Source organism: Diorhabda carinulata, chromosome 8, assembly GCF_026250575.1.
Source record: "Diorhabda carinulata isolate Delta chromosome 8, icDioCari1.1, whole genome shotgun sequence".
NCBI classification, from domain to species: Eukaryota; Metazoa; Arthropoda; class Insecta; order Coleoptera; family Chrysomelidae; genus Diorhabda; species Diorhabda carinulata.
The window spans coordinates 5,744,198-5,770,316 of record NC_079467.1 but is presented as its reverse complement, the minus strand read 5'-3'; the positions used below and the strand labels follow the sequence as shown (position 1 = coordinate 5,770,316).

The following is a 26,119-nucleotide window of genomic DNA, read 5'->3' as shown; positions in this document are numbered from 1 at the left end:
ATGTATCACGTGAACCAACGTCGCATGGCGTGGGGTGGCGTAGCGTGTTGCTAGTGGGTTACAACGTGAATAATAATCGAAGTTAAAACGACTATTAAAAAAATTAAGGAAGAGAGAATCGGTTAGACCAAAAAGTGCGATTGGGTGGGAGAGAACTTTTTTTGAAAATATAACTGGTTTCGGTAGACCACCGGTGCTACATTTCTACCATATCTCCAAATTTCGCCTAAAATGTGAAGTACAGATCCAAAAATGGAAATTGTCAGCTTCCTATGGACCCATTGGGGTTTGGAAATTATGGGTTTAGATGAATAAACGAATATGGTGGCGAACAGTGAAATCCAAAATAATGAACAGTTTTTGGCAAGTGTATTAATCACGTTTCACAAAAATATACGGCGATATGATATTTAAAATTATTTAAAATAACTGATGACTATACGGATTTCGGTATAATAACGCAGAAATATTTGTTCACCATTTCAAAAAGTATCACCTATCACATACGTAAATAAAATATATCTTATCTTATCACAGGTAATCCATTTCATACTATCACTGGTAACACTTATTAATTATTCAGTTCGCTTCTGCATTTCATAACGTCAAACAGGCACATCGATCTTGGTTCAAAAATGTTCAAATCTAAAGTTATATTGTTTTTTCTGTTAGTTACTCTCAGGTAAGTAAAAATTCTTAATGATCATAAATAGTGTTGCACAATAGTTGTTTTTTTTTTAAATAAGAATCCCATATCGAGCATATTAGATTTTGATTGGGTGTTTAAAACTAATATCTACCGTAAGTTGACTGAAAATTTGTGTCATCATTGATACCTTTGAGATTACCACTCCCAATATTATATATATTCTACGAACCATCTTTGCAAATAGATTAACTTGTTTTCTTGACATTACATTACATATTTTATTGACAATATATATTCAGAGCCTACTCGTCAAATTGAGGAACACATTTATCTTTTTTATTTTTTATGATGATAGTGAAAATACTCAATTTTATCAATTATATAACAATCGAACTTTTATTAAATTTTATGGAGGCTAATTTTACTATAAGTGGACTTTTCACTCAAGAAATCTACAAGCTTCTCAGTTGCATCGTAAATTTAGAACTGCACAATTTACGAGGATGCTCCCAGAAGTACCTGGCCCAATAAAGAAAATACAAAAATTTTAGAAACACATATATTTATATTTCAATTCAAACTTTAATTCATTGATTTTGGTTAATGCAATAACGTGTGAGCTGGTGCATTGTTTTCACTTTCTTCTTAGTCAAATGCGGCCGTTTTTACTTGACTTCTTTACTTGAACGTTGCAATAAGTTCGCATAACACTCTCCGTGGATAGTTTTTCCTTTTTCAAGATAGCCAATGAAAATTACTCCACGCGCATCTCAAAATACCGACGCCATGACCTTTCTAGGAAATGGAGCGGTCTTTACCTTCTTTGGAGCCGGTTCTCCTTCTTCAGTCCAAGTGATGGATCCACGTTTTATCCATGGTTATGACACGGCTTTTATTTCTGTGAAAGATTGCCAAACACTCGATGGAAACATTTTCACGAAGCTGCTTTTGTTTCAGAGTGAGCAAACGCGATACCTACCTTGCTCACGGATTTCTATGCGATGTACCGCACTTTTTGATCTTCCTACTATGTCTGATCATCCAGTACCGCTTTGTGATTTTCTTCAACATTTCTGGAGTCGTCACATCATTCGGTCGACCATTGCGATGATGGTCTTCGCAGGTTTAAATTCCTGCTCCCAATATTTTACTGCTGATAACGATGGAGCAGTCTCACCCAGAGTAGAATCAGCTTTTATATTGGTTGGACTAACGTCCTTCAAAGTATTGCATCACATAACGATGACCAATTTTTTTCATGTTTACAAATTCACGGACAACAAACACTAACCAACGTGGCGTCTTCAAACTTGCTACCGCCATATCTAGGGCAGACCAGGTACTTCTGGAACCATCCTCGTAAATAAATATGGAACGAAATAAAACAATTTTTCATTATTTCTCAATCCACTTTCAAAGTGTCTCGCATATAAATTGTTCAAAAAATGCATTATAGGATGCCCGATTGATAAAGCCGTGACTATCAAGCTTAACCTCGGTGTGAATGACGATTTTATTGAGCAATGATTGCGAAATTCACTTTAGTCCATTTTCCATCTCAAATCACGTGGTTGTCTGATATCAATTGCTTTTAAACACAAATTAAATGACGCAGCTTGTTCTGTTTTTGACAAGACACAAATAAGAGATGTCCATTAACACGAATAATGTTTCCGTTTTAGTTGAGAGGCGGGAAATTCAAAAACTCATCTATTAATGGCGCCGTTCTCGTGTGACATATTTCTATCTCACTTTAGAACTTATTGTTATCAAATTTCAATAGTACGTCCAATGTTTGTCTCGAATTTAGACACTGGAAAGAGTACTACGCATTATAGAAGATCAACTGAGAAATAGAAATATGGATAATGAAGTAAATATGAAAACCCACAATACAATATGTCCGTAAAGCTGGAATGGTCAATTGGTCAAAATCACTTTTTTTGACAGAAAAATAAGTTCTCATGTAGTGCCAGTTTAGTTCTGCAACATTTTACGTTCGAGTAGCATAAGCAAAAAACTTCTGAGCTAACAGTGTAGTAATGCTTCATACGCCAAACGCTCAATACCGACTCAGATCGAAATGTAGATAATTTAGTGTTCAATTAGTGCAGATATTACAGGGTGGACCGATAATTTTTGCACTATTATAACGTAAAAGCCGTGCGGTGAGGGGATCGGCACTGCTCTCGCTTGGTTTTTCGCGTTTTGGAAATGGATCGCTTGAACAATGATTCTTACGTCGTTACTAGCCGTCTATTTCGATCGTATTACCAATAACACAACATTAATCAATGCCCATATACTACGAAATAAGATCGAAGGACTTGGCAGTATTGACCTCCTACTACTATCCATCATTTAAATCGGACCTTGCACAGTCAGATTACTATTTATTCAGATCAATGGGGAAATTATTGCACGGGAAAAATTTTGAATCCAAACGAGAGAGTTGAAAATTCAGTACGACAATTTTTTGAATCTAAGCCCAAGAATGATGTTACCAAGGTCTCAAAGAGCTAGCTCAAAGTTGGATTGAAATCATAGAATACGAATATTAATTCTTCCTTTTTTTATGATTATTTTATATACAAAGTAAACATTGGAAACCGATATGAGACACCCTCTATGGATACAAAATTAAATAACGATTCTAGAATATTTGATTTGACATCATTTTTACCAAGTGGACGTGAAAAATATCCTTACTCAATGAAAATTAATCAAATTTAGTGGAAAAGGAGGTTATCTAGATAAAATTATTCCTGATATCTTTATATAGAGTTGCAAAAGTACAAGGCTTCATATCAAGCCTCAAAAGTATGTATTTGTGCAAAAATCTTAATTTTCCGTTGAAAATCACAGTGTTCTGTAATTTAATTAATTAAAGTTAAAGTGATTCACCTGCATATAAACCAACAACGTATCAACGTGAAGACCAGAACGTAAAATGAATATTTAAATAGTCACGGTTTTCTACATAAAACTGATTCGAAGACATGATCTTATTATACAAATATACTTTTTATTAGTTAAAAAACTCTACAGGTTCGTATCCAGCAGCCAGTCTAATTATACTGGTCGACAAGATTTTCGTAACACAGGCGAGACCTTTATTTTTAAAATGGTAATACCCGTTCAATAATAGAAAAAAATATTTGTTAAGCCCTAACACGTACCACTTTTCAATAGCTTAATTATTCCTGTTTACATTAGCAAGTAGGTAATTTTATGAAGGGGAGGTTAATATCAGTAAATTTTATGGCCGGAAAAATACCTGAACTGTATTATTCAGAATAATAAACATAAAAATAACATTAAAAATTAGTTTTCTGTTGAGTTTCATAGTAAGTGGTTCTCTGTTCACAGTGCAAAAAGTGATTATAAAGGCGAAAATGTCGAGTCAAACGCTCCGTAGTTGCCAAACTTCTCGTGACAAATTTTGCTATATTTGTGGAGTATTTATGGTGAAATCGCAAGCCAGGCGATTTTCCGAAAATAAGAAAAAAACGTATTTCAAATATTTTGGTACTTTAATTGGAGACCAAGACAAGCATGGGCTCCAACATGGGCCCCATGTGTGCTGTGTTAGTTGTAGCGTGTTATTGGTGCAGTCGATGAATGGGGAGAAAAAAAGCACGACTTTTGCAATTCCTTTAGTATGGCGGGAACCTACTAACCATTTTGACGACTGCTATTTTTGTCTAACAAAGAATGAAGGTTATTCTAAGAAAGGAAAGCGCAAGATCGAAATATTTACCAATACCGATTGCTCCTTTAGATCCGTAAAATATTATTTTAGAAGATACTGGAGTCAAAGTATCAACAGGAAGCTCCGAAGAATAATGCACCGACTCTATTTTTACTCCAAGTATCAGTTCCGGCGAGCCGCATTTGATTTTTAAAAGTGAGTTGAATGATTTAGCACGTGATTTGGAGTAATCAAAGCAACAGTCTGAACTTCTTGCTTCCCGTCTTAAAAAATGGAACTTGTCTAAATGTCCTTCTGCCCCCTCACATTAAACTTGGATTGATAGAAAACTTTGCAAAGGTTATGGATACAGAGGGTGATGTAATCAAATACCTTAGAGAAGTCTTTTCCCAGTTGAGTGATGCTCAATTAGAGGAAGGTATTTTTATTCGGCCACAAATAAGAAACTTGCTGGACGATGACAATTTTGCAAAAAAACTCACCAGACAGGAACTTAGGACATGGAAGGCATTTGATAGTGTATCGAGGGGATTTTTGGGCAACAATATGGATCCAAACTACTAACAGTCAGTTGATGAACTTCTAGACGCCTACAAATCCCTTGTGCCAAATGTCATTGAAAATTTAGCTCCTCCACTCCCATCAGACATTTTTTCCACCAAGATATTAGAACAATGGAAATTCGGTATCAAGGAGGATGGGATTCGGTCATGATGGGTGATTAATGTTGGTTTTTTTAAAAGAGAAAGTGCAACCCCTCATAAAAAGTAGAGCTAATTGATATTTAAAGTTTTTGTGTTTAATAGATGTGAGGCATGTTTATTAGATATAAACTATAAATATTGTCAATATATACAATTTAAAAAACGTGAAATTATTTTCTTAATAAATATTAATTATTTTACCAATGAATATGATTCTATAAATGTAACTTAAAAACCTTACGTGTTACAATTATTTTTTTCATATTATCTTATATTTATAGGTCCATTTTATCATAATATGGTAATCATTCACTAGTCTCAAATTTCCGTTAAAAATATCACTTCCGTTCAAGACTTGAAATATTTGTTAACGTTTACCAGATTTCTATGAATTGTGTAGAGGGGAACATTTGAAAAAATTGAAGATGAAAAAAATAACATTCCCATCTGAACAAATAAAATTTGACTTATTTGTAACAAGTTGCAACTATGACGTTTATTAAAATATGTAAGATAATGGTTATCAAGATCTTCTTGAGTGAGTATTTGATAAAGTATTATAAATGAAGCTTACATAACATAAATCATATCTATATAGAAATAGTATGATATTAAAAAGTAAATCTAAAAAAATATTTTATATATAGATTCGTAAATATTAGGATAGTCCTTTCAATAGTTTGTTAAGAGTTTCGAAATGAACAACATCGAAGTTTTTTAAGCTCTAAAAAGAAAAATCCCGTACATTCAGTAAGCATTGGTCGCATTCAGCGGACGTAGCGCTTAGCACAAGCTGTATAAGACTTCTGTAAATTTTTAGTTTTTGACAGGTGTATTTTTTCCATAGATGCTACATTGTTTGTTTTTTGTTTAGTTTATTCAAACGAAATTATTTTTATTGAACTTAAAGAGTGATACATTAGGTGGTGGTACTTTGCACTCAATAACTTTTATATGTATATAAAAACGGACATTATAATTCAAAATGAAATTATCTAGAATAAATCATAAAGCTTCAATTCGTTTTTCTCGTCCTCAGGACCGAATTTAATAATTTGTTTTTCTAAGAAGGTTACAACTTAACGTTTCATCATAGAACACAGATGATTTAACAAATTTCTAGTGTGGTTTTGACTCGGTTTCTCACGTTTCGGTTCCGTTACCTAGCGCAAATTAAAAGTACTCCAAAACATGGCATCCGCTTCAGAACGCGTTGTGTTTGAAGCGCATGCATGAAAGATTCCGCTAAGGTTTTACAACAGTTGCACAATGGTTTCGATAGCTAAATGCGACCATTGTTTTTTAACACCATGAGGGTAAAGCGTCCCCCATCATTAATTGAGACATTAGGACATCCCGAAAATATTACATAAATGTATTTATATCAATGCATCTAAATGTTCTTTATTTTAGTTTTTTTAATAATTTTTGGAAGATAAAATTTGACGTTTCGACTTTTCTTTAATTCTTTATTAAAATATCATATATTTATATCATTTTACATCAGCATTGATCATACAAGGTTTTTTCCAAATTAGTGCAGTATTTCCTCGCAATAGATCAAACATTTCCTTGACAAAAACAGCTGAACGGTTCAAAGCATCAGTCAAAAACAATAAAAAATATTTATAAATAAGGGGTTTTCCGATAAGGACTTGAAAACTTTTTTTCAAAATAAAATGAAAACCATTTGAGATATTTCAAAAACTTTATTATCGGGTTGAAGTACATTCAAAACATTTATGAATGGAGCTCGACTTCGCTTATATGGCCACCACGGGCACGTTTGCAGCGGTTGATTCGTTGGTGCCAATTTTCCATGACTCGGCCACACATTTCGGCCGAAACGGCTGTTAATTCGCGTTCAATGTTGGCTTTGAGCTCTTCCAACGGCATAGACCAATGACTTGACGTAGCTCCAAAGAAAAAAATATAGAGGCGTTGAATCGCACGAAAAAGGCGGCCACTCCACCGGTCCATTTCTTGAAATAACACGCTCATCAAACTTGTTCGTCAATAAATCGATTGTAACTAGTGTGCTGTGTGGCGCCGTCCTGTTGAAACCACAAGTTTCCAAGTGTCCAAGTCCATATATTCCAATTCAGGCCAAAAATAATCGATAATCATGACGCGATAACGATCACCATTCTCAGTATCGTGGCGACCACTATCGTCGACGGAAAAATATGGCCCTATGACGCCGCCGGCATGCAAACCGCACCAAACAATTATCTTTTGTGGATGAAGTGGTTTTTCATTAAACACATCCTATATAGAATTTTACGATGGTCCCAGAGTTGGGTCAAGTATTTACAACTCTGGCCCTAGCTTGGAAGCTATTTTTGGCCTATACTTGGTGAGATTCTGGGATGATAACAATGTCCCTCGCTTGATTTGCAAGCCTGGACCTGGCCTAGTTTCCTAGATAAGCCCAAGACTTGTCTACAACTCTGGATCAGGCTGGTTGCTAGTGAAAATAGATTTTTAATATATTGTTAATAAAATTATAGTTTTATGACAAGTTTCCATGGGATGGCCGACGAAAGGTTACATAGAGTTCAGCCAGGCATGGCAGACTATAGAATAACCGGGGCTAAGTTACCCAGACTTCAATCAGGCTAGGGCCTTTATTGGTTTGCCAAGGCCGAGTTTTCCAGCGTTAGTCCAAGCTAAGCCTCGTCGTTCAAGTCTGGGGACTCCTTCATGGGATGTGGATTTTCATCAGCCCAATACCGCATATTTTGTTTGAGCCAGAAATGAGCTTCGTCATTGAAGATGATCCTGCGATGAAATTGATCATCTTGATCCTTGATCCTGATCTTGTATGGGTGTAAAGTAAGATCCTTACGCAAAATTCGCCATAAAGTAGTCTTGGCGATGCCAAACTCTTGAGAACGACGTTGAATTGACTGATTTGCTACGGACGTTTCAACGGCAGCGGTATTTTTGACACTTTAACAAACCCGTAGTCTCACTGGCACGGCAACATCACACAACGAATATGTAGACTAAAACTTTTTCACTAAACTTGTTACTGCCTGTCTACTAGGTCGAAAATTACGACCTAAAATTGGAGTTAACGCTCTTAAAGTAGCGTAGAAGATGCAAGTGCCAACGAATAATATTTAAAGAACAAGAAGTTCAAAATACTAACAGAATAAATCATGCAGAAATTTTTAGTATGCCGTACCTAAAAAAACGTTATAAACGCAGAAATAAATTACGAATATTTAAAATAATTTTACTTCTACTTAATATTGTATTAACTAATATTTGTTGTTTCAGATTGAGTAATGGACAAAATTTCCTTGGTGACTCCATAGAATTTGTAAGTACTGATATTAAATATAATATTAAATAATCATAACAGTTAAATATTATGTGAATAAATTATGAATTATGAAAAATTTAATATACAACATTAGTTGGTCCATTCAATCTTGCTTATTGAAAAATATTGATAATATACAAAATCTCCCTACGAAATAATTAGATTTCTGGAGTTTTCGGAGAAGAAATTATAGAAAATCTTATAGTACATACATTTTTTTCGTAAGTCGCATTTCTGCCGTTTTGATTCAGTTATGCAGTGATTAATCGATGATATCATATCGACTCAAAAAATTCTTTTTATGTTACACAAACTGCTCTAAATAATGATCTGAATCATCAATTCGTTATTGTTTCTGTTCCCTTGTTTAGAAAACGCGGCAGTCGTTTAGAAAAACAAACTTTTTCATGCTCATATAAATTTGTGATTGAATGAATTTTTTCAATTCAGTTTTGTACACGTAAAAAATTTGAAAAATTAATTTTCCTAAGCCAGATTTGAACTCAGGACCCGCAGTTACAAGGCACGAAACAACAACAAATCATGTTTTTGATATTTTCTGTTGAATTGGGTTGAAAAGTCAACTAAAACTGGATTTAGAAAATGAAAAGGCCTTTTCTTGAACACTACCAGAAATTAAAGAATATGTTGAAGTTGCCTCCTCAAATTTATCGACAGAAAAGTCAAGGAAAGTTTATAATATGGCCTATGAAACTTTTGTGAACTAGTAAAAGGAAAACGAAACCATTTTCTGAATCGGCTTTGTTAATTCACTTCACTGAATTATCCACATAAAATGAAACTTCAACGCTATGAATTTATAAAAACGAAAATCATAAGGTTTTCAGCATAAAAAGCGAAAATTTTTTCTTACGAAGATATCAATAACTTTTTAACTAAAGAATCTGATGATAAATACCTAGCAACAAAGGTGAGATATTAAGTAAATCTTTCATGTAGTTATTTAAATACATTTTGTAATTTACGGTTGCTATTGGTATCAACAAAAATATTTAGTAGTCGTGGATGGAGTATCGTATTCTACTCACTTATAATGAGTTATTATTAACGCTCGTGAATAATAAGCTTCATTGTACCCTCGTGAATAATACAGGGTAATAGCTTTTGATAGGGGATTGTCTCCTGAGTCAAACGGCATGTAAGCTTCTTTTAAGAAAAGACGAAAAAGTTATAGGTAATTATATGACCTTATGGGAAATTATAATATACAGTAAAATCGATAGGTGGCGTAGGATAACGGCGTCTCTGCACATGCGCCACACAACGATTAAACTTAACCTAACCTAACCATAACTTGATTAAATTAACGAAGTAGAAATACAAAATCGATAGCAAAATTCAATTTATTCAAAATGAGAAAGGCACAATATAATTAAGTTCGAAAGTCTGTATATTTGCGACGGATAGCAGAAAGAAAAGCCTCGAAAAGGTCGCGTTGTTCTTTGCGATTAAGTCTGTCTGTGGAAGAAGCCTTTTGCTGACCGCCACTGAGCCTTAATACGTTGAGAAATTTCCAATTGGGTTAAAATGAGACACATAATTGCCTAAAACTTTTTAAGGGGTCGTTTTCTAAATCAACTTTTATGCCATTCTACTCAGGAGACGATCCGCTATCGAAATATCTACAGGGTGTTCCGGGACTGTTGGCAAAAAATTCGGGAGTGAGTAGATGACGTGAAAATAAAATGTGACAACCGGTACAATCTAAAGATAGCAAAAATGAATTTTTCAATCGAATTTTTAACAAAGGGGGTGCTTAACTCGATAAAATTTATGGTTTGAGAGATATGTAGACGAAAACCGTTCGTTATAAAGAGACATTCTGAAAAAAATTATCATAAATTATTTATTTATCGAAAATACTTACAGGAGGTATAAAAGCGCAATCAAACATTACTTGCTGAATTAATGAGTAAATAAATAAACATTTGAACTACATACTATCGAATATTATATTAATAATGATCGATAGAATTAAACTTCCATTGTGACGCTTTTCCAAGTTCAAAGTAATATTCCCCGTAGACTCCGGAAGCGTGTAGAAGTGCAAGGTGTCCGTTTCGAACATGTATTATATATTTTTTTGTTTTTATTTGAAAAGTTGTATGCTAACCAACTAAATTTTTCTATAATTCAATGTTTTCCTCATGTAAGTAACACAGTGTTCGACAATATGCTGTATACATAAGTCTCTTTATAACGAACTTTATTTTTGCTATCTTTAGATTGTAAAGGTTGTCCCTGTAAAAGTTACGGATTGTTAACCATTGGGCATGAGCCGCCTCTGGCCTTCAGGTAGTAGTACAGAATTATTTATTCCCTAAAACACACTAAATAAACATAAGTAATCATTCATCAAAAATTCATAATGTTCGAATGTATAATTTTGAAAATATAAGTTTCACAACTAAGAAACGAGGGGTCATATGAAAAAAATCACATCATTAATCTCACATCATATATTCACACCCGAATTTTTTGCATCAAGTCCCGGAACACCCTGTATATTAATAAACTCTTACTTATCAGACTTTTTGATCGGAAACTCTTGGTAAGAACCATAACAATTTAAATAGCAATCCTCTTACACTTATATACAAAATATTAGTCTTATAGCTTGTCTATTTGGAAAATTCTATTATAAGATTTGAACCTAATACTCAACTTATTAGTAAAAATGACTAAGTGTTTACTCATAATTTCTTTATCCTTGTGATTAATATCTAATCAATGTTTCTCATATTTATTAATTTGAATATATTCAAGTATGGTATGATTTATTCGAAATTGCTTTTGAGAATGTTATAATAAACGGGTAGCTCAAGAGGCTAAATTGGCAATTACTTAAACATCATAGATACTTATTGCATTTTAATGTTTGATTGGTAGGGAGAATTGAAGGTTATAAGTTTCCTTGATGATACAAAGTATTTTATTTTGATATTATGTATATTTATTCATCATCACCTCCAATATAAACCCCTCTTCTATCTTTAAATCGTTCCATGCGAATCATCCATTGTTAGAAACAGTATAGGAAGTCCTTCTGCCAGTTCCTTCAGGACCTGCGCCGCTTTTACGTTCAACGCGTCCAACTCCAAGTCCAAGACTTCAAGTCGCGCGGTGCAAGCTGCGGCGAATAAAGTGGGTGGTCTAGCACTAGGATCTTGTATTTTCAAACTTCTGTTGGTCAAATGTGAGGATTTTTACGCATAAGTTTTACACGCACTTTTTGCATGTTACAATTTTCAAATAAAATTTTTCGATATTTCATCCGTTTTTGCCTTCTCAAGCATTTTAAAAAGGTTTGAACCACTCAAAAACATGTGGACACGACAAACAATCATTGTAATACACTTCTTTCAATGAATTATAAGTTTTAGATGCAGTTTTTCCAAGTTTTACGTCGATCATTTTTACGGCATAAAAAACAGCCCCTATTTAAAAAAAGGCTATACTGGTTTGTCTCAGACACGATAGACATCGCATTCGAAAGAGTAGGCATCAGACTAAACAGTTGACATTCGTCTACACCACGTATTATTGCCCAAAAATCCTTCCACGATACTTTTATGTGAAATTAATAACGCCCAGCAACTTTCCAATTTGTAGCTAAACTTATATACCCTTATACTGGGGGAAGATTTGTCTTAGGTATCCTTCATCCTCTTTATTCATAGCCTTCACAAAAGATTTCATTAGTTGAAGTCTAATGTGTTATCGACGCTCGTTAATTTTTTAAATTGATCCTTCATCACTTCCCGTTTATCGAAATTAATAATTAACGATAAAAGAACGTCTTAATTCGTTAACGTCGGAATATTCTTCAGGATTGAACGGTATGGAACCCTCGACGGTTAAACTTACGAAAGAACGTTGGTTCATTGAAAAAACTATATTACCAGCACTGACTTTTCTTAATAACACTTCCGAATACCATTGGGTGTATATAGAAGCTATTGTTTTTTTCCCGTGACTATCCATTGGTTGAGTTTGTTGTAAAAGGCAATTATTAAACACTCTAGTTATATTTATATGTTAACCATGTTTATCTGATTCCCAAATTTAAAACAAGTGAAAAAAGTCATCGCACTCTCGACATGAGAGACTATAACGCATTATTTGTCGTTAGCAAGCAATAAATATTAACAAAAACGTTAATTTATAGAAGGTAGTTTCAATGAAAAATTTGACGCTTCGACCTGTTGCAGTTTTTATCAACATATTACTTGACATTGACAACTTGAGATATCGCTACTAAAGATGGACGCACGTTAAACGCTAAAAAATGTCTGTGGAAAGCAACTTCAGACAAATGGAGAAATGAGGGCGTAGACAAACGATTATTTTGCTCAACTCCCAAAAGATTACACTAGTTTACAAAATTGAACTTATACTTCAACATAAATGTATATGAATATGTACATTCCTTAAACCTAAAAGTGTTAGCAGAAATATTTTATAACGGCACAATTTCTTTCTTGCAGCCAAAGGTTTTTTTTACTATTTAACGCGATGACGATAGTTTATTGTTTATTTGATCGCTTGAAACGACAATTATCTTGTTTAGTATTGACTTAAAATGTCGAGAAGAATATGTAAAAAAAGTTCTGATCATTCTTGTTATGTTTGTGGACAGTTATATTTTCAAAAAAGACAAAACACATTGTAGTTAAAAAGTGAGTACCTCATGTGTTTTGGGAAAACGTTCACAATCCATTTGGTTCACCAAAACCAAGTAATCATGAAAATTATTTTTTACTTTTTTGTTACGAAGACTTTGGATATAATAAAAAATAAGGCAACGCCAAGTTTCATCTGTTACTAAGCCCGTATTACATTCGAAAGATCTACCAATCACATCCTGTGCATCCCGGTAATTCGAGTGCAAATATACTAAATGACAATGGAAGTGATGTTGAAATCAAATCGATTTCTAGTGATTCTGACAAGTTCTAACTTCAAGAAAATACTACACATTCAATTAACCAAGCCGAATTGAATGTGTAGTATTTTCTTGAAAGCAGAGCTTCTTGGTCCCCGCTTACAACAATAGAACTTATTACTTCCAGACTCAAAAGTAACGTTTTTCAGAAACAGAAGCAACGTTAACTCAGATTTTTTCAAAAGAGATTGTGGGTAATTCTTATCGTACTGATATCCCGGGACTTTTTGAAGCAATGAATCAACACTATGATAAAACAGAGTAGCGATTCTTCGAAATATAGTATAAAAGCTGTTTTATTACATAATGGTAATAAAAACCGTCCATACCAAAAAACACGCAGTGCATTGAAGAGCTTAGTGGATGAACATGTTATTCTCTCCTTTAAACATAGCATCCTTCCACTAAAGCTACTTTCAGTGGATGAAGTTGTTATGTGCACAAGTCGATGCCGTGTTGTTAATGAACGAACGTGCTATGGGTACAAGACATCTTCTTCCACTTTAAGAGTTAAAAGGAGAAACCTATTTATCATATTCAGGTAAAGAAATTCAAAAGAAAATCCCAAATATGGGAATGTTATGTAATAACAAATGCCCATTTCACTGCAATAACAAATTTAACCTGCATTAACGAGATTTTTATAAATTAGACACGAATGCGTAAAATGCTTATTTGTATAACTGCATTTCAATAATGCCTGTGCAAAGGCATTTGTAGTGAAAAATGAGCGTGAAAATGTCCGTGTATGCAAAACTGCTTTAGCAGGTCTTTTTAGAGTTGGCAGGGAAAAAATTGATCACATCCAAAAATCAATAAAGGCTGATTATAGTGTCCCACCTCCCAAATAGCGACGTAAACATACAAATCGGTCTCACAAGATAGCTGCAGTTTCAGAATACATCGAAAATCATATTAGAAGTTTCCCTTTCGAAAAATCACATTATTCGAGGAATAAAAACATTCATAAAAAGTACTTGTCTCCTTTGCTATAAATAAAAAAAAATGTATCAACTTTATTTAGGAAAGGTCAATAATGATGGAAAGCCTGACAATTTCAAAGTCGCCGAGTGCAAATATCGTCATATCTTTTCTTCAATTTAATTTATCGTTTGGTCATCCAAGAAGCGACACATGCAGCACCAGTGAAATGGGATAAGTCAATGAAAATCATGCTGCAAGCTATCGAGAAGCATTTGATTTCCAAAGATTTGACCGAGAATCATCCAAACTGAGAAAGGATGTTACTTACCATACAGTCGATAAAGCTCAGTGTGAGCAAGGCGTTCTATTTGAGGCAGATGTGGTTCTATAATCTCGGTGTGCACATCATTACTCACTCAAAGGATTATGCTCAATTCTTTACGTAGAATGAATACGTTGCTTGTCGGGGAAGCAATAAGGTGGCTAGCTCTCTACTAACCCTAATCGAATTTGATGACTCTTTGAGGTGTACAGATCATTATCTGACCAGACTCTTCATTAGGCCAGAACAAGAATGCGACAATGTTATTCCTGTACCAGTAAAGTGATTGAGCATAAATTTCCCGAAGTGGGTCATTCTTATCTTGATAGAGATCGAGATTTTGGAAGAATCGAAAAAAATGTGAGGAAACATGAGACCATATTCCTTCCGGACCAATATCGAGATATTATACAGAACAGTGGAATAAACAACCATGTTACTGATATGACTTCTCACTTCAGAAATTTTAAAGACCTCCCAAAAAAACTCATCAATCGAAAAAAGAACATTCTCACTGAGAAAGTAGCTTTCAGAGATGAAGTAAAATGGATGAGTTGAAGAATTTGGCTCATACCTGTACAAGGATTGCTGTGATCCGTATACTACTTTCAAGAAAGTCAACTTGTTGAAACAGAATCGTGGTGCGACGACACCCATCCAAGTTGAAGAAGTTGACCTGGAAAGGACCACTGAAACCGGAGCTTGACTTCAGAGAAAATTCAAAACTTACAGCAACTTCCTTACATCAAAAATGAATATAAATATTTTTACAAATAATGGAAAAAATCTCTAACCATGATTATAATTTTGCATTAATTTTTTAGTTATGTTTTAACAGATCTGATCAATAAATATTTTTCTTATGTAAATGTAAATTTAGTTAAATTTTGATGTTGAACATGGAAATAATAAGTTTTTCACTTTTATTTGATAAGCTACAACTAAGTCAACAAGGCATAAATATTTTGAATAATAAAACTACAACAACATGCAAAAAAAACTCTGCGGTTTGTGTTATGTAGAGGAAAAGAGCAAGTTAAAAACTTTAAAGCTGATTCCACTTATTTGTCTCATAACATCTTCATCTACTAAGCTCTTCAATTGTTAAAGAGAACTGTGAAACCATGCGTATTTTAATTATTTTAATGCAGTATGAAGAGCACCAATGGAAAATGTGCGGTGACCTCAAGATCATCAGTATGTTATTGGGATTACAAAATACTGTTGTTTCCTTTGTTTGTGGGATAGTAGGGCAAAACATCATCAACTAAGAGAAGAATGGCTTATTCGGAATAAGTATATTCCGGGCAAAATGAACATTAAACACGAGCTGTGGGTAGATCCCAATAAGATGACTCTACCCCATTTAAATATTTACACATGAAAAATTTTGTTAATGCGTTTGACGAAAACAGTGATGTTTTTGGTATTTCCATAAAATTTTTCTTAACATTACATAGGGAAAAATGAAAGAGGGTATATTTGTTGGCCCAAAAATGCGTCAAATTATGAAAGGTTTTCAATTTGAGAAATTTTTATCTATTAATGAAAAATCTGCTTGGAATTCATAAGGGGAACGTTTTCACAAAGATTTAAAGGTTTTTGAACAACGACAACAAAGATTTTGGTATGAAAACATATTAGGTTGGTTTATTATAAGATAAACTAATTCAAATAACTATAAAACGAAAGGAAAATTAGTTATTTTTAATTTTCTTTAGTATTAATATCAAAATTATGTATTTCAGTGTTAATAAATATTTCTTAAATCAGATGTGACAGATTTTCTTTATTAATTTTTCTGGATAATTCTACCTAAATGAATAACAAAATTAGAACTTTCAGCTGGGCTTTAGAACTCTTTGTGCCCTTTCGAATGTTAGAATATTGGGGTTTTAGTTTACTTTTAACCATTGTTTCTTTTTTTTCGTTCTCCATTCATTTGTATTGATTTTTTTCCTTTGTTCCTTCTTCCTGTACCTACTTCTAGCAAATTTTTCCTGAGTCTCCTTTCCTTCTTTGCTATTGTCATTTTTATCACTAGGTTTTGTGGTGTCCTTCTTTTCATGTGTCCGTACCAGTTTAAACATTTGTCAACTATTTTGTTTCCTATTGGTTCCTGTTATAATATAACATCAGTTCTTATTCTGTCCATCCTCATTCTTCCTGTTATTTTCCTTAGTTGTTCCATCTCTGCTGCTATTATTGTACTCTGTGTCTTTTTGTACATCTTCAAAGGAGTTAAAAATTATTATTATTTCAAATTAGAATGTAATTTATACACTACAGGTGGTTGTGTCTGCCTCTATATCGGTCGGAATATATTATAAAACACTTGTTAACAAATAAAAGAAAAAATTTACCATTCCATATTCATTTGTTTTATAAATATAAATAAAAATGGGACGAATTATTTTATCATTGTTATTTATTTACTTAACGTTTCATCCCACTCCGCAAAAACAAATAATCTTTATCTGTTTAATTTTATTTACAGAATGCGCCTGAAAACTATGATGACTGGGAAGCCGAAAATATATACGTAAGGTTCAATATTTTTTTTAATAGCTACATAATTAAAAATTTCTTATTAGACCATTTGATGCTTATGTTTGCAAATGTTCTTGATTTTAGGTCTCTTCTGTTTCAAAATTAGTTTTTTTCTAATAATTTCTAATTTATTCTAATCTAATAATAATCTAACGTTTCGACTAATATTAAATCTTTTAAGTCAAAATATATTAGTGGAGACGTCAATTTTTATCCTTTATAAATTATTTAACCTTCCATTAGGCGCGTGGGTATTTCTAACGTATTTGGTCGCGTTGTATCTAGCAGATACATATATCAAATAAATTTTTTTTTGTTATTATTATTTTTAATATATTAATACAGCAAATTTTATATGAATACTTCTTTTCTCCGCTTTTAATTTAACATTTTTTCAAGTAAAAAAAAAATAATTATTTTATATGTAAAATGTGTAAAATCTTAATTAGGTTATCGACAGAACTAGGTTTAAAGTTACATTATTCATTCAAAATATTTTACAAACTTATAAAATTAATCGGAGTAATCACCCTCTTCAATTTCTTTATTATAACATTTATTACAAATCATATTTGTATGGAGTTTTATACATAAATGAATTCCACATTTTTTACAACAATATGCAGACACTGACGTATTTTTGTTTCCAAGAAATATCACCCGCGAGTTGATTCCAGCTACGTTCAGTAAATGGTAAAAAATTACCATCGGCCACCTCTTAGTTGATCTAGCAACATTATTAAAAATTTTGATACCATATTTGTTTGGTTTCGATGGTATGTACTGTCGAAATGCACATCGACCAAGATATGCTGGCAGCATTTCATCTATGGTCACGTTTTGCCCAAGATGATAATGTTTTTTGCAGTTTTCAATGAAATTACTGAAGAGATTCCTAACAGCTGCTAACTTGTCAAATTCACGTCTTTCTTCTGTTGTAGACCTTTCATCAAATCTTAAACATCTGAGTAGAAATCTGAAGCGCTTTTCAGACATTGCCATTTTGAAAATATCAATTCCTAGCCGGTCAGATGCCCAAAAATCTTTCAAATTGCGGTGACCTCTTCGAAATACACCTGCTAGGTATAACAGGCCAAACAATACTCTTATTTCAATCAAGTCTGTGGAACGACAATTTCTTTCACGGTTGAATTTGGCTTTTATACTTTCTATATATAGATTTGTGGAATCAACTATCATGTTTAGCATATCACTAAAAAATAGATTCCAGCAATCTAATTCAGTTTCGGCGTTTATGGCTGTTTGACCAATTACACCAGGTAACTTCATCATAATATTATGAGGACGGGATCGAGTTACTCTTGGTACAATTTTACTCCATCGTCTTTGCCTACAATGATCATTTCAATGTAACACAAGACAAGAGCATAAAATAGCTCCAGCTTACTGATCTTGTCTCGACGTGGTCTTCTGTTTCAGATTCATCAGAGTTATCCACATCTTCTTGTAAATTTTCGTCCTCGGAAAAAGCGAGACTAGTAAGTTCTTCAATATCTTCTGGTTTTGAAAAGTCGTAAATTTTTGTACTCTTGTTTTAATTTGACACTCGCACAAGCACTTTTAGAATACAAATAAAAACTTAAAAACAATAAAATTTACGTTTGAATAATTACAAAACGTCGAAATGAACGAGATCTAAATCTGAAGATAAACTGACGCTTTTGGTCGCGCTGTATCTAGCAGGTACAAATCCGGCGGTCAGACGGCTTTAGGGTGGCCAGGGGTTGTAAAAGTAAAATCAGCCGATTGTACTTCTAGGAAAGGCTTCGAGATACATCTGCCGAGAACTACTGCAAATCTCCATTTTCTAGAGCTATTACATAAATAAATATTTAGCAAAAAGTTAGCCATGTATCTCGTAGATACACGCGCGACTAATGGAATGTTAAAAAAACTAACCTAAAAACAGAAGAGACATAAAATCAAGAACATTTAGAAACATAAACATAACTGAAAATAGTTATTTATATGAGGGCCGTTTTGTTTTCAACCTCCGATCGCTCCGTGCAGACGCTACACGTGCAGAAGAAAGCGGGCATGCGCTGTAGGCGACTGCGAAGCTTCGCACTACGCACTTCGCCATTGTTGACATTCAGGTGTCAGTTTTCTACAGGCTGAAAGCCATTTCGCTGCATAAATCCATCGGAGAATAAGTCGTGTTTATAGGGAAAACTTCATGAGTGATGAAGGGGGCCAAGAACGTAAATCTGTCGTTTCAGATGACCTGATTAAACGAGTTGACAGAATGGTTTCAAAGTCTGTTTTGTACTCCACTTGAATTTATTGACAATATTCTTTAAAGACGGTATTAAGAAGCTTGTCTACAGATATGACAAATGTCTCAATCTCTTCAGTGATTATGTCGAAAAGTAACCATAAGTGTACAAACTTTTGGTAATAAAATAACTGCCCTCATACTATAAGAGATGTAAGTAACATATACTTACATCTCATGAATTACGTAATATTTTTCGCAAAATTTACTCTTGTATTTTTATTAATTTAATTCCATACTTTTCGCATAAAATAATGGACAGATTACTGCGTAATGGTGAGTGTTGGTGTAGTTACCTACGTTCTGTAACATCTTTTTTATCATCTCCGCTCTGATTTGCACAAAATTTAATAGCCCATCATTTCGTGGTACGATTTCGTGACTGATGCCGGAATTCTAGCCCGAACTTTTCATTCCACAAATGCTTGATAGGATTTTAGCTCGGGCTACGCACTGGCCAATCCGTAGCGGCAATTTCGACATCCTGTGAATACTGCTGTAGGGAACCTGCAGTATGCGGACGGGCAATGTTCTGCATTAGGATGAAGTTTTCGCCAATGAAACTGGCGTAGGGACGTAACCCCCTAAAGTTTCTCCTACGTATAGGTTCATCGTTCACCCGCTCCACCGCCAGTTTCAATAAAAACCAACTAGGTTTTTGCTTTATTGACATGCCCGTCCAATTCAACGGTCTAATAAAATCATTTAATGAACTGCATCGATATTTTCGGGGACTGATGCAGAAACTGACCTTCCCGATCGGTCATCATCTTCAATGGAAAATTTACTTCTTTTGAAGCTTGCAGTCCAATTTTTCACGGTCGCATACGAAGGACATCGATCTCCAAGGGTATTAAGCATATCTTCGTAAATATGCTTACCTCTTAACTCTTTTAAATACAGGTATTTGATGATGGCTCGATACTCCAATTTTTCGATTTTCACAATTTCGGTGGACATCTTTTTTCTTTTAATTTATTGCGTAACTCTGGTTTACTTTTTTGACGTGAAACTTTACACTGACACTTCTAATAATTTATTGTTCGTTGCTATGGTAACGCAATATCCCTGGAACTGATCTAGGCTAACTAGATATCAATACATCCTTGTATGTTATAAGATTTGCTTCTAAGATTATTTTATGGTAACTTTATGTATTGAAATTTTCACATATATAGAAGATAAACTTATAATATAATGATCTAATAATTTGAAAATAGTCTGTGTAAAGACGAAATATTCTCCTCGTAACGCGTGCGCATTTTACTCGGCTGCATACACTGACATGTTCTAATGAGCCTAAGTAGTTACATCAACTTTTTTTTACAATGCATATAACTGCATTTTGTTTTTCATTTTGGAAATCTTCATTAACAAGTATTTCTTCTTCAGAATGATATATGGGATGAAGAGGATCAGATATTTTCTGAACAAAAGTCAACTCAAAATATGCTCCAAATGATATGTACGGATTACGATTTAATATACATTGGTAAATTGATCGATTGTGAAAATATCAAAATTAAACACAAAAAATTGGATTTCACAAAGAATCATCAAATCGGTAAAAGAGAAGTTAGTGAAGATAATCTGGAAGAAGGTTCCGGAGATGACGGTAAGAATATAATCGAACCAATCTTGAACAAGTTTTATTTTATTATAGCTTCAAAATTTGTGTTAAACAATATCTAAATATTCTTATAATTTATTTTTAGCAGGTTTAGAAGACGAAGATGACATAGCGGAAAACGACAATTTACCTTCTAAAACCCAATCACTTTCGTTAGAACCAAGTGTGGAAACAAAACCAGAAGAGCTTCAAAAATTAGATGCTAAATCAGAACAGGAACCACAAGATGTAGAGTCTTTAGATGATAAGCAACCGAATCTCGAAACTGATAAAGATGATTTACAAACGGTTAATGCTGTCGAAAACGAAAAAGCAATCCAAGACGCTCAGTCATTGATTACACCAACTCAAGATAAACAAGAAAACAATGACTCTGTTGATTTAGAACAAATAGTACCAAAATCTGAACAAGAAAAAGATGATGACAATAAATCATTTAAAACTCAATCATTGATCGTTCCAGAAAAACCAGAATCAGCTCCTGATATGCCCGAAGACGACGAAACAACAAAAGATACACTCAAACTAGAATCCCCGGAAGAGAAATCCCCAAATTTACAGCCACCACAAGAAGAAAAAGTAGAAGATACACAAAACGTTGAAGCAAAAAAACTCGAACCAAACCAAGACGAATCACCTAAAGTTGAGCAAACTGAGAACGTACAACCAATTGAAGAACCTAAATCAGTCGATTACTCAGTTGCCGATGCTCAAGAAAATATTAGTTCTGTTTCTTCACTTTCTGAAGATAATATTGAACCGAAAGGCGTAGAATCAACCACAGCAAATGGAAAACAAGAGGAAACAATAGAAAAATCGGAAAAAGAAATTAATAATAATAAATCATCATTTGAAACTCAATCTTTGAAAATTCCAGAAACACCAGAAGCAAGTACAAAACTAGAGGAAACATCCCCTGAAGAGAAATCACAAAATGTAGAACCTCTACGAGAAGAAAAAATCGAAGAAACTCAAGACGTTGAATCTTCAGAAAAACCAGGACCAACCCAAGAAGATTTACCTAAAGTTGAACCGATTGATAACTTACAACCAATTCAAGAAGCTAAATCAGCTGATGCTCAAGAAAACAATAAATCATCGTTTGAAACTCAATCACTGAATATTCCGGAAATTCCAGAATCCGTTTCAAAGGATACGCATAAACCTGAAGAAAATAAAGAAGCAGCACCAACTCCTAAACCTGAAGAAGCGAAAACCGAAGGAGCAAAAGAAGAAAAGCCTAAAACGCAGGAAGTGGCAAATCCTCAAGAGCCAATTGTGGAAACATCTATCAAAGATGATAAATCTAAATCAAGTGAAACAGCAGTAAAAGTTGAAGAAAGTAAGAATAAAAAAGAAGGTCAAGAAGAGATTAACCCGCTTCAAAGTGGAATTGCGATTTTTAAAACTAACGCTAACATGGAAGATACAGATAAGCAGTTGGCAAAAAGTAAATCCAACGAAAGCATTAGTAAGTGTATAATTCTTTTTGACTTACAATTATACTGTTATAGACAAACTAGTACTTCCTCTTTCTATCAGCTTGTAACTTTTACACGCAGAATATTATAATGACATTGTTTTCCAGAGTCTACAGCAACTGATGCAGAAGAACCAAAATCTGGAGCAAGTGAAACCCAAGAGACAAGTAAAAAGAATAATACTTTGCTGTTTGTAATATTCGGAGCAGTTTTAGTAGTAGGTGCAGCAGCTTTTGGTTATAATTTTTATAAGAAAAGAAGCAACAGAGCCGTGGCAGTTAGTACCACGGCAAATGGTACTTCGAGAACGGATCCTGAGGAAGGTCGCGAGATGAAACCTTTAATGAAGTCACCCGAAGAGAATAATTCTGTTGAATATAAAGATGAAAAATGATGTTAAACCAAAGATTACGAGTGAACTTAGATTTTTTGACATTTCAAGTTGTGAGTTTTCACATACATTTTACCATAGACTGTTTTTATACATAATTTCTAGATAGCTTATTAAAAAGTGCAAAAGGTTTTATTACAAATTTTTTTGTTTACTTCAAAAATACTTTGAGGACTTGCGTTATTAGAATGATAATTACCCCTGGACAAAATTAACAACATAATAAAATTAACAATTAAATAATGAGTTGTCATCGAGTGCATATACTTCTAGTTTCATATAAATCGTTAATATTTTCTTCTTATTTTTATTTTAATAACCAGATGTTTGCACAATTGATCGTAATTCTCATTTCCCTTTTTTCTGGAAATGGAAATAGTAATTTTCCTGGATGCAGAGCCTTGACATAAGTTGTTAGTACTCTTTTTCTTACTTTATAGCAGAGCTGTGATTCAAGTCATTGTTAACAACCAGAAGTGTTTAAGAGTTGCTCTAAATTCTTGTATTTTATGTTTGAAATAAATCTCAAGTGAATTAAGAGAAAATACACTTTTAAGTTGATTGATAAGATGATTCATCTTATCTAAATTATTTCTACTTCACGTCACTGATACTCATCCTTTCGGTAATTCCATTTTTAAAATTTTCAGTAGAATTACAACACTAATATTTTTTTTTCATATCTATTTCTCAAAATATATTAAAAAAAATGAGAATGTACCACTTGAAAATATGTTAGTCATAAATTTTTTATATGTTAATTTTGATCAGATTAGGAAAACATGAAAATATTTCTAATAAGTGTAATTTATTTAATTATTTTTTATGAACAAAAAAAGATTAAAGTTCATATACATTCCTTTATTGTTTTTTTTAATTATTTACATTATATTAGGTGTACAAAACAAGGTTAGTTCTTCTTTGCTGTCACTTGTCTTTTATTTATACAAGTTGCAGGCATTTTTAATATTTAATAGATTGCATTGGAGGAGGAGGTAAGTGGAAATGAATTTTGGATGATTTTGACGTCAAGAAATAACAGAAAAAAATACATTGTTCTTACAGTGAACTGACCTTAACGTTCAGCAAACATATATAAACCTAAAAGCATTGGAAGCATATGGAACTAGCTTTTACCCTTTTAACCTGAGATATAGATCTTTGAATGTAGAAAAATTGCCAAAAACCTACAAAAATCCATAATTCCACATTGAAGTCCGTGCCTAGCTCCTCTCCAACTCAACCGATTTAAGTGTTCAAAAACTCAAAAGAAAGAAGGTGTTTCAGCGAGTGTTCTTAAACCAAAACGAACTCTGTAGCTATATTAGAACCTGAGATATAGATCTTTGAATGTAGAAAAATTGCCAAAAACCTACAAAAATCCATAACTCCACATTGAAGTCCGCGCCTAGCTCCTCTCCAACTCAACCGATTTAAGTGTTCAAAAACTCAAAAGAAAGAAGTTGTTTCAGCTAGTGTTCTTAAATCAAAACGAAGTCTGTAGCTATATTAGAACCTGAGATATAGATCTTTGAATGTAGAAAAATTGCCAAAAACCTACAAAAATAAATAACTCCACATTGAAGTCCGCGCCTAGCTCCTCTCCAACTAAACCGATTTAAGTGTTCAAAAACTCAAAAGAAAGAAGGTGTTTCAGCGAGTGTTCTTAAACCAAAACGAAGTCTCTATCTTGAATAGAACCTGAGATATTGAGGATAGAAGGTGTGTATGTGAAAAGCTCCCATAAGTAATCTACAGGGGGAAATCGCATTTTAGTATAACTTGAGAATGGTGAAAATTAGATGAAATCCGATGGTTGATGGCTGATCTGTGCATCAATACCTTTCATTGAAAAAAAAATTAAGCAAATCGGTTGGTTAGAACGCCTGAACGGGCTCGGAATGGAAATCATCAATTTTTTTAATATATAAGATTGTCCTGAAAGATAGACGTGTCTACAACAAAATAATTGAAGTAGCATACATAAACATAGAAATAGTGGAGGAATAATTTTCCAATGATGTGGTGCCCTGAGCAGTAGAAGGTAAAAAAATTCGTGTTGACTGTAAATAAAAATAAAAGGGTTGAAAAGTTTTTAAAACAATATATATACACTTAATTTTAGAATTAAGCTGTGAATCTTGGATATTAAATTGAAATAAGATGTAAGCAATGGAAGTGAAGTCAAGAAAAAATAGAATAAGAAGAAAGAATTAGGCCTTCAACCAGTATTCGAATACATCTAGTATGAGTGGAAGACACTAGACAAACAAAAAGAATATGGGAATCAACAATAATGAGGAATGAACGAAAGAAACCAAAATAATAGAAAATTATACAAAATATTGGAAATAATTCGTGAGAAAATAGGCATTTCGAAATTATTATTTGTCATATATCGATAGTATTTATAACCTAATGCCACAATAGTTACTTACGTTGTAAGTCCGGGAAATGATTTAGTACGGTACGAGATTGATGCTTATGGACGAGGCGACGAAGGAGCCGAGTCAAGAGTATTTAATCGAGTACCGTAATAATTATATTAACATTAACATTTTTTTTTTCATATCTATTTTTCAAGCTGGCAAACGGAAATAGACACGTGAGAGCTTATAAAAGTTTAAAAAAAGCCGTGAGCAGCAGAGCTCCATCACGAAAGTTGAATTTTTCGTCAAATGAAGAATTTAACTAATACACAAACAAATCTTTCGATAAAATGAAATTCTTGGAAATGATATCAATTCTCAATCTTATTTCTTTATATGGAAAATTTGTTATTCCTCAATAACTTTTCATTTCACAAGTTAACTCTCTCTCTCGAATGAAAATTCTTAATTTCAATAGACCCGGTGGTCTCGAACCCTCGAAATTTCGAAAATGGGAAATAAAAAAATAACCCTAGCAACGATCATACTCGTATTATTCATTAGGAGGCGGTACAGTTCAACAATTACAACAATCAAAATGATTTCGGGCGTTTTGTGCTAGAAGAACTGAAGAAGAAAATTTTGAACATGAGAAAGACAATTCTTCAACATCACCCCTACTTGCATGCAAAGTTCGAACCCTCTAGTTAAACTTTTTCTGGCCAAAAAATAAGAAAATATAACAAAAATGACCATAAAATGGAGAGGGGTGGAGATGGAAAGTTTCGACATTA

General features: G+C 33.3%; 2 protein-coding genes across 11 annotated transcripts in view; one reads left to right on the top strand and one right to left on the bottom strand.

Annotated features, from left to right (window-relative positions):
* The window catches only part of LOC130897457 (serine/threonine-protein kinase ULK2), a 90,401-nt gene that overhangs the window by 54,339 nt on the left and 9,943 nt on the right, over positions 1-26,119 (bottom strand). The gene's annotated exons all lie outside the window — the stretch shown is intronic.
* Positions 566-23,098, top strand: LOC130897459 (titin-like). Of its 4 annotated transcripts, none has more exons than XM_057806331.1 (6): positions 566-682; positions 8,351-8,393; positions 17,106-17,150; positions 20,847-21,069; positions 21,173-22,555; positions 22,673-23,098. In XM_057806331.1, exons 1-6 carry the CDS (start codon positions 636-638, stop codon positions 22,957-22,959), a joined length of 2,028 nt encoding a protein of 675 aa, XP_057662314.1. In that variant the 5' UTR covers positions 566-635; the 3' UTR covers positions 22,960-23,098. The 4 variants fall into 4 exon arrangements, with proteins under 4 accessions (XP_057662314.1, XP_057662313.1, XP_057662315.1 ...); XM_057806330.1 differs by having other exon boundaries at positions 21,170-22,555; XM_057806332.1 differs by lacking the exon at positions 17,106-17,150 and having other exon boundaries at positions 584-682; positions 21,170-22,555.

What these genes read in the sequence shown, in the direction of transcription:
- LOC130897459 (XM_057806330.1), top strand. Translation starts at nt 636, where the DNA reads ATGTTCAAATCTAAAGTTATATTGTTTTTTCTGTTAGTTACTCTCAG. An exon ending in GGGAAGCCGAAAATATATAC is followed by an intron (nt 17,151 to 20,846) that starts GTAAGGTTCAAT and finishes TTTCTTCTTCAG; the next exon opens with AATGATATATGGGATGAAGA. An exon ending in AGAAGGTTCCGGAGATGACG is followed by an intron (nt 21,070 to 21,169) that starts GTAAGAATATAA and finishes ATTTATTTTTAG; the next exon opens with CAGGTTTAGAAGACGAAGAT.